The sequence below is a fragment of the Hyperolius riggenbachi genome, chromosome 7, assembly GCF_040937935.1.
Source record: "Hyperolius riggenbachi isolate aHypRig1 chromosome 7, aHypRig1.pri, whole genome shotgun sequence".
Lineage (NCBI taxonomy): Eukaryota > Metazoa > Chordata > Amphibia > Anura > Hyperoliidae > Hyperolius > Hyperolius riggenbachi.
Window position 1 is genome coordinate 223,201,555 of NC_090652.1, and position 10,132 is coordinate 223,211,686.

General features: G+C 39.4%; 1 protein-coding gene across 3 annotated transcripts in view; it reads right to left on the reverse strand.

Annotated features, from left to right (window-relative positions):
- Window positions 1–10,132, reverse strand: part of LOC137524864 (UDP-glucuronosyltransferase 1A1-like) — a 227,004-nt gene that overhangs the window by 165,734 nt on the left and 51,138 nt on the right. The window contains exon 1 of one of the 3 annotated variants that reach the window (XM_068245294.1): window positions 4,429–5,259. The exons of the other annotated variants lie outside the window; for them this stretch is intronic. Within the exon in view, the coding sequence (XP_068101395.1) occupies window positions 4,429–5,166 (738 nt within the window). The 5' untranslated portion in view covers window positions 5,167–5,259. Of the gene's footprint in view, window positions 1–4,428; window positions 5,260–10,132 lie in introns of those variants that run through there. 3 annotated transcript variants of the gene reach the window in all.

The window sequence follows — 10,132 nt, forward strand, 5'->3', positions numbered from 1 at the left end:
ACAATATGCAGATAAGGTCACCATGATTCCGCTTAAATTTTGTGCATGTAGGGGAGATCCTATGCCCCATATCATGATGCAGCCTTTTTGGGGCCAGGCACATTCTCTGTATAATGTGCAGTTCTGTTAGTTTTTGAGAGGCATTAGAAGAATCCTGTGGCCCTGCCTGCGGTACACCTATCCAGTCATCATCTGTTATAGTCAGTAACTCCATGACCTGGGCCTTGGCACATTTCAGAGGATGGTGTTTTAAAAAGGAATTCAATTAAAGAGAATATCATGCTAAAATAAAGCCCTTTTGTTACCTGATTGTTGCACCAGGCTTACAATTTGAGAAGTGCTTAAATGAAAAGAGGTTTTTTTCTTTAGCTTTTACAGCATGCTGATGTTGAGCACATTGGAAACATGGTATTCCCTCCCCCCCCCCCCAGTTAGAGGACAAAAGTAGCCAAAGTTCCCCCCCTACTACCCCCCCCCCCCCCCCCCCCCCCACACACACACACACACACACAAATTGGTTGCTCTCCAGTATAAGTATGTAGCCAAAGGTGCAACTCTCTGTATTGGTGGCTAAGGTATCCCCCTAGTACAAGTAGCCACTCCCAGTACAGTTATCTTTGGTGTCAGCCCAGTATAGGTAGCCACCCTCTGTATAGGTAGTCAAGTTATTCCTCCAATAAAGGTAGCCCAGGTGTTTCCCAGTATAGGTAGCCACCCCAGTATAGGTAGCCAAGGTACCCCCCTCCCCCCCAGTATAGATAGCAAGTATAGGTAGCCACAGGTGTTCCCTCCTGTACAGGGCATTGTTGTCAGTGGTGGTATGTAGCTTCATGCTACTTCCTCATCCCCAATACTCAAAAACCGGCAGATCAGTGGTGACCATGAAGAGATTAAAGCAGTGCACAGTAATAGTGCAGCGCGCTTCAACTGCAGGAAATGAGCAATAACATCACAACCGTATCTGAAGTGTACTGTGTGGTCACTGTCCTACTCTCCCCTTTGTTCATGTTGCTGAGGTCTGTGTGTGAGTGACGGGGAAGTAACAGCAGCCATACAAGTTAAAGACAGGGTGGCCCTGGTTTCATGGGAGGCCCCTGCAGTGGGTGAGGCCCCAAGCAGTCGCTTGGTTCATCTGGGCCAAGCAGCACCCCTGATAGTAGGTGTCAGGGAATCTGCCATTTCCTCCCAGCAAAAGTTTGTATGAACTATGGCTTTACATGATGTCTTTCATTGAGTAAACAAAACTCCACTTGTGCTACCTGTATAGAAGAATGTAAAAGCATGAACATGCTGTTCTTATCCAGCTCTCGTATTTTGCTGTGTTCATAGGTCATGACAATCTGCCAGAGTTAAAAGATGAGGACAACTGCCCGATTATTATCTAATTCTGCAATAGATTACTTATTACTTTTAATTTTAAAAAAAAGTGTTGTTTTTTTCTCCATCAGAATAATATTAAAGTGCAAATCTTTGGTAGAGAACAGACAGCTTAATTGTAAGTTCCCTGCTATAAAGAGCAGTAAGGCAGTTACCTGCTTTGCTGACTGTAAAAAATTAATTCAAGCGGCCTATGAAGCCTCTGCGAACTCCTTCAAGTGCTCTGTACTTCCTCCTCTAAAATCCAAAATGTGATCTATTGTGAATTAACAGCAATCCTATTAATGTGCTATAATGTTCCAGTAAAATGGAGAATCCATTTTAAAAGCTGCCTGCTGACATTCAGGGCTCTAAACAACATGGGACCCAAATACATAGCGGATCTATTGGAACTATATGCCCCTCCACACACCCTCCACTCTGCCAATAAGGCTTTTGGTTATACCCAGGACCCACTTAAAAACATTTGCATAGCTCCCAACTGTCCCTTTGTCGGAGGGACAGTCCCTTTTTGGGAGCCCTGTCCTTCTGTTCCTCTCTCACTCTCATTTGTCCCTCTTTCAGGACTTTGTCACTCTTTCTATGTAAATATATATATTTCTATACTAAAAATGTGTTTGATTGACTCTAAACTTTATTCCCAGCCTTTAAATTGATATATTACTAATTTTAAAATGTTACTATGAAGGAAAATGAACCAGGATAGAAAGGACCAGTGTTGTTTGAATTATAAAACATTACATGTTTCTTATAAAATCTTTATAATATGCGTGACTAGAGGCGTGGTGAGGGCGTGGCCAGGTGTGTGGCAGGGGCGTGGCTTAAGTGTCCCTTTTTCTCATCTCAAATAGTTGGGAGATATGCATTTGGTGTTTTGGTCGTCCAATGCAACCACACTCCATGGAACTCATTTCCACAATCGGTGAGAGAGGCTCCTTCTCTGGACAGATTTAAGAAAAGGCTAAAAACCCACCTATTTTCTAAGGACGCAGGGAGCGCTTTGAGTCCCCAGGGAGAAAAGGGCCATAAAATACTATTATTATTATCATCATAATAAACTAATTATTATAACAATTATTGTACCAATAAAAGAAAGATGACATGGTATTCAGAAACTTTCATTATGTGCGGTATTTAAGATGTTATACACTGCAGTGAAAAGCATGTATGAAAAAAAAAACATTATCATGCCCTTATGGCTAATTTCTTTGGCAATAGGTTTGATTTATTATTGTTCAGTAAGGATGTAATACCCTGTGCAATCATTAGTGGAAGATACTGTTGCTAACCAGTTTCACTATTATTTCCACAAGACATTTTAGACAGGTAATTAAAACATCAATTGCAAAAATAGATCAAAATAGATCAAAATTCATAAATAATTTGGTTAAACAATAAGTGCTTCACAATATTTACCCCACATCACATTAATCATTGTCAAGTGGAAAAAAAGCTTTTAGGTGTCAAGGGCAAGCACCGTAATAACAGCGCAGGAGATTTGAGCGCAGCCAGCACCACCATAGGTCGTAATAGGAATTACGGCTATAGTGACACATAGTAAGTAACTTCGGCGCCATCAGAAGATGGAGCTGAAGTTACTTTTAAAACACTGTAGCTGGAAGCCGAATTACATTTTTCCCTACCATCCACGACGACCTGGAGGGGGAATAGTAATTAACACCGACGGGACTTGTGCAGCAACAGGGTAAGCAGTATATCAGCTATATCCTGTGCCACAGTCGCGATTTTATAGGTACATGTCAAGGGGGGCTTTAGGGGTATTCATCACAGTGCACAGCTTATTAATTAAATCAAACAAAAGTTTGCTTTCCTAAAACAGAAAGAATTTGCGATAATTCAGGTTGGAGTGAGCTCGAGATGTCTCCCAGGCACCACTGCTGAATATATGCAAATTAACCTATTAATTAAATCACAGACCAGTTTTAAAAATAGCTAGAATGAAGTTCAGTGACAGGTTAATATTTGCTCATTACACATTACAGAAGATGATGTCCCAGATGAATTAGAAATACGAGGGCCACATTCCTCTGATAAACCACGTAAATAAATCCAAAGAAACACATTTAAAATGATATTTGTAAAGTCCACTGAGATGTATAGATCACATGGGACTTTCGAAATAGTACTTAAAATTATAACAAAAGTGGAAGATCACTTTAACGCTGTCGTTCAGCCAACCATTTTTTAATGCATATGATGGTAAATTTGGTTTAAATAGCAATACACGAACTCCAATGTACCAACCCTACCAACATCCTTTCTCTACTGGAAAAACATTATCCTTAGTGCCAGCTCTGCAGCTATTGTCCCCAATTTACACCCTTCTTAAGTGTGTCTAAAAAAGCCATTTGTACCTCTCATCAGCCTGGTATTTTAAATAAATTTATTGCAAAGTTAATCCAAATAAAATTTACTATCATACACATAAAAAAAAAGGTAAGCTGAATTATGGCTATAAATTATACCAATGACTAAACTCAATTCCATTTGAGTTACCTGCATATGATAATGTATAAACATGAAAGTGCGGATTTGTTGTTGATTTATATTTTGTCCTGCAATAGATTACTTATTATATTTAATTAAAGAAATGTATATTTCGATCACATGAATATTAAAGCATATTACTACTTTTACTAGAGAATAAACTGGTAAAATGTGTGTTCCCTCAAAATTCTGTCATAAGAACACTAGAGCAGATTTTCGACTTCGCTGACTTTTAAAGAGACTAAGGGCTGGTCCACACTCGGAGCACTAAATGCAAATCACTGTCGCCCAGCGATTCAAGAGAACGAGAATCACATCCCGATCAACCCCAAAATTTATGCAAATCACAAATGCCGCAGTAAGGATAATCCTGTAGGGATACATTTGTCACATCACTTTGTTGATCGCTGGCAAAGCTCCTCAGAAGCGCCCTAGTGTGAAGAGAGAGCTGTAGTACATCACTATGAGGTTTAGATTTGTCCCCAAGAAGTGGTGTATATAGATAAATTCACACACGTTAATTGCTGCATAGGTAACACTTACTTGATTTAGAGGTTTCCTTTGAACACAGTTAATTCCCCCTATGAAGACCATATTGGGCATCACTGGTTTTGGATATTCAAGAGTAAAGTCAGACCTTATAAGCCAAATGGCTGCACGACTTAATAATTCCTCTATATTGACCTCTCTCTGAAGAAACTCAGAGGCCAGTTGCTGGTAGGGTACGTAGAGTATATTACAGAATAAACCTGCCCCTAGTTCAACAGCCAAATTCTTCAGTCTTTGAGGAAATGTCATGTGATCAGTCAATACTGACAATATTCTCGGTACATAAGACAGTGGCAAAGGACACTGAGTTGCTTTAGCATCTATGTGGCAAGGTAATCCATGCAAAAAGAACACAGAAGGTACTGATAGGTGCTCTGCAAGGATCTGGCCACATGGAAGCATGGGATCTGTGAAAACAACATCAAAAGTTGTCTCTTCCAGGGACTCTATTAGCTCTCTGTTTTTCAAAAGCTGAACACAGGTGTCAAGCATTAAGGCTGCTCCTTCTTTCAATTTCTCATGCGACTTCTGAATCTTTTGCAGGAAAGGTCTTTGTGTTAGAACTTCAGCAGAAAAGCTAGAAAAATGATTTTTTAGTATTTCCCTGGGATAGGACACTGGGTAGACCTTCACTTCAAAGCCTTCAGAGACTTGAATATGGAGGTTAACATCTGGTGCCAGTACAACAATCTGATGTCCTTTTTTGCTTAATAAGTCGACAACTGGGCGCATGCTAAGCCAATGACTGCCATCCACAGGAACCACAAGCACCTTGCCAGCATCAGCAAAATTTAGAAGACCAAAGGAAAACAATATAATAACGGCAGCGACCTGTACATAGTGGCTCATTTTAGCAATGTTTTCTGATAGAGTGTCTGTGTGCTGCTTTTATACATATTTCATTTAATATTTAACAGTCTTCGGTACGTCATTGTGCAATGAACTTGGACACTGGACTTTGATAAGCATTTTATTGTATTAAAGGGCAAATGAAATATATGTGTGTAATGTGTGAGGCCCAATACACCAAATATAAGGCCTCCTTTTCGAAGCAGCAGTAAATTTGCTCTCCACAGGCAGTGCACAAGGGAGCAGTGTGCTTTACCCTCTTAACCCAATGTTAAAGTACCACACATTACCATAGCAACTCCCATGTTGCGCCGGTAATGCGTGTTGTGCTAATAGGGTCATGCACACTGCACCCCTGGTATTAGTACTGGTAAAACTGCAGTGCGCAGTGCACTACTTGCACACAGAAAATTTACAGATGCTTTGTGCATCAGGCACATAATGCCTTTAAAGTGAAACAGAAAAATGGTGGGTTTTTAAATAGGAAGTAACCAACAAACAGGTTAGAAATGAAAAAACTACAGTGTAATCCTTCATATGCACATTAATAATATCAAATAAACATATTATACTAACAGCATTTATTTAGTGTAATCAGAATATCTAATGCTTAACTTAACTTCTACATTTCTCAGTATTCAGTAACAGTACGTAAACCACTCCCAGACCACGTGTAGTTAAAACTGTGTTATGTTTATGGATGTTTTCTCCTGACACAGCATAGATATTACAAGACTGGCTTTACGCTCTCATGTGATAACGCCACCACTAACTCAGCTGACTTTCATGGACAATCAGGAGCCTGTGATTACTATGAGACAATCACAGTGACCACAGAATTAAAGTTGAAAAAGGTGCACTTTGGTACTAAGGAGGGTAAATTACAGTAACTATTAATACATTATTTTGTAATGAGGAGCTTTGATGTTTAGAGGAAGTTCTAATATTTCAAGCATCCAAAACGTATTTCATTTGGTCTGGCACCTTGAAATATAGTTGTGAAGCAAATAAAATAGTCAATTGCTGCAGTTTAAGGTCATTCACATCAATGGGAGTGGGTGGATAACTGTAATTTTGTATAGGATAAGTTCTGGCTGGTTTCAGACTAGTCAATTTCCTAATGATGGATTATCACGGTTTTCTTTAAAGGAGTTCTGTGGAGGGGTTAGAAAAAACAAAAACTGACACTTACCTGGGGCTTCTATTGGCCCTCTGCAGCGGTCATGTCCCACGCCGTCCTCCTATGATCCTCTGTTCCCCGCCACTGGTCCCAATCTAATTATGCGTCTAACTAGACTGCGGCTGCATAGCCATGGCCGTGCGCATCATCGGAAGCTTACTGTGCAGGCGCAGTACAAGAAAACCGCGTACTGCACCTGCGCAGTAAGCTTCCAATGACACGTGCGTGAGCGAGCACTATTCATCATGGGCTATGATTAAGGAGCCATATAGAGCTCCGATACGAGTGAGCCTGTTGTGTATCTACTGATGTGCTAATAAAAATTGAAGAAACTTTTATACCCAACCCAAGGTGTAGCGGGACATCCTTCTTTTGCTGCACTATTCATCTAGTTAGACGAAAATTAGACCGGGACCGGCGGCGGTGAACTGAGGATCGTAGGAGGACGACGCAGGACATGACAGCTGGAGGGGGCCGATAGAAGCCCCAAGTAAGTGTCGGTTTTTGTTTTTTTTAACCCCTCTACAGAACCCCGTTAATTTTAAACGCACTTACTGAACAGCAGTTGCTCAGTCTAACTGCCAAAACAGTATCTAAATGAGTAGGCAGGATGGCCGACATTTTTCTTTAGAACCTTTTTAGGAAGTGTTTATTTAAAGAACATACAGAGAAAGTCCCATTAGGAGATGGACTAGTCCAAAACCTGTCAGATCTGTCATATTTTATTTACCTACTTTTAATGAAAGCAACATAGGACAAACGTAATTAATAATGTGTTTTACTCTGGGAGAAATGTACATCTTATATGTATGTGCAGACATGTAATAAAAATATTATAATTTTTCATGATAGTGATCCTATAAATACTAGAAATAATATACTCATGGAATATCTATATCATAGAATTTCAGCCAGTTCAAGGTAATATAATACCATTTCCAAACCTTGCATACTCTTGAACACTCTTGATTTCTCCATGCAAATGACTATTAACAACAAGTGTTTGTTATTTTGGAAACACACTATAAAAAAAAAACCAATGTCTAGTAAGTGTAATTAGGATATTTTATGGACACAAAAAAGGGCAAAAGACATCCAAAATGATTAGCCCCCTGGCCATTAATGGTCAGTAGTGTACACTTAGAGCCAAAACTGGTAAAAATCTTTTAGAGTAGTTCTTAACTAGGTTGGCACAGGTCTCCTGAGGGATTTCTGCCCATTCTTACAAACTGTTCTAGCTGGTCCAAACTGCATGGTGGTTTCCAAGCATGGACAATTACTTTAAAGTGAACCGAGCATCATTTTTAATACCCAGTGCAGCTCTATAGCAAATTAAAAATGCATTCTAAAAATGTGGTTTATTATTAAAAAAAACCCTTTCGTTTTACCTCATCTTTTTACATTTAAGGGTTAAAATACACACTTCTTGCGTCTGTGAAAGGACCTGCAGACGGAGATCAACAGATGATGGAAGGCTGATAAGAAATCACCTCATTAGACTTAATTGACCACAAACAAACCCTGAGCCTTCCCCATTGTACTTCAAACAGAAAACATAAGACGCACTTGAAGAATTTCACACCTAGCCTGGATAAGACATTGTAAAAGTAACAGGAGTTTTTGACAGGAGCTGCTTAGATCACTTTAAGCACCCATACACAGATTCTCAATAGAATTGAGGTCTAGGCTCTGGGCGGGCCACTCCAGGATCTTGGTTTTGGTATCCTTGATGAACTGTTGGACTAATTTTGATGTATGCTTTGGGTCATTGACTGTTGGTAGACCCAGGGACAACCTAAGCCTAGACTACAAGTAGATTTCTGCATACCCTCCCTTAAAATGTCAACATAATTTTCTTTTTTCATGATGCCATGCAACCAAACAATGCTCCCTGTGCCTGAGGCTGCAAAACAACCCCACATCCTTATGCTCCCATCACCATGCTTAACTGTGGGAACTGTGTTCCTAACATTGAAGGCCTCTCCCTTTCTTCGCCAAACATAAGCAACATCCATGTGCCCAAACGGTTCCAGTTTAGTTTCATCAGAACAAAGTGCAGACTTACAAAACTCATCTTTACCTTTCAAAAGTTCATGGGAAAACTTCAGTCAGGCTGTGATGTGCCGCTCTTTGAGTAAAGGGGTTCTTCTGGGACGCTGGCCCTGAAGCCCACCATGATGAATAACCCTCACAACTGTATTCCTTGAAACATCAACTCCAGAAGAGGCCAGGTCAGCAACAATCATCTTGTCAGATGTCCAGAGCTCCTTGGTGACATTTCTATTTTCCTCTCCAGAGTTCTAGAAATCTTGCACTTATGACCACGGCCAGGTTTGTTTCTTACAGAATTTGACTCCTTGTATTTGGTAATGACGCAATGTACAGCAGTTCTAGACACCGTGAATCACTTGGAAATTGCAGTGTAGCCTTCCCCATTATAATGATCCTCTACTTCCTTCTTTCTGAGCTCCAGACTCATCTCCTTTGTCTTTGGCATGTTGAGTAACAGTACTCACCTCTGTTCAGGTGCTCTGTTCCTTGAAGTCTTTTTATGCTGATTGAATGTTGTTCGGATGCCAATTGACTGCAGTTGTTGTTAGGAAGCTAATTGACATAGGTGTGATTCCAAAGCTGATTGGTTAATTACTGTAGGTGTGTTTTGAAAGCAAACATTTACATGTGGCTAATATCTTTGTTTTCTATTCTTTATTTTATATTACAAAATGTTCCAAAAGCTATTAAATAGCATTGGTGAATGTTTGATTATATAAAGTTTCATCCATGCGCTGGCTATGCATAATCAATTAAATTTTTTGCATAGTCCCAGTGTTGTCTTAGAGGTAAGCTACCTCTCTCATTCAATTTTAGTTGTTTCTAACTACGCTAAGTTTTTTTATTGATTTGGGTGCTTATTACCCCCTTTGTGCCCAAAAAAAGTATGCTCCCTCAAAATACTGCCAAAAGAGTACTAATGTAGTTACCTTCTGTGCTTGTAAACAAGCTAATTCAAGTAGCCTATGAAGAGCCAGGGAACTCCTTCAGGAACTTTGTACTTTCTCCTACTTAATCCATGCAAAAATCACTGCATCACTGCACTATAAGGTTTAGATTCGGCCACACAAATTTCAGTGACAGACGTTAATTTTTCCTCATTATATCCAAGAAGATGATAGGCATGAAACAGGATTTTTTAAGTGGCATTCATCATAATGCCCAGATTATTATTTAAAATTACACAGTTTACAACACAGATCAGTTTTAAAAATAGAATGAAGTTCGGTGACAAATATAATATTTGCTCACTACATCCAAGAAGATGATGTCCCAAACGAAGTAGGAATATCAGAGTCACATTTCTCTGATAAGGTACTAATGCCAAATACGGGTCATTGTTTTAAGGTAGAAGTTATACATAGTATTTATAATAGCAGGGCTGTATCAATCAAAGTAAAAACTACAACAAGCTCATATCAGTCTTCTCAATGTGTTTCATGAACAACATTTTCACTTAATCAGGAGAAAATCATCTTGAGAAATAGGAGTAAGTGCACACACTCCTAAGATACACAAAGGTAAGCCTAAAAATTGAAACCTACATAATATATGACTGTCTGAAAGTAAATCCAGACTAACACATTTAAAATAATATTTTCTGAATCCATTGAGATG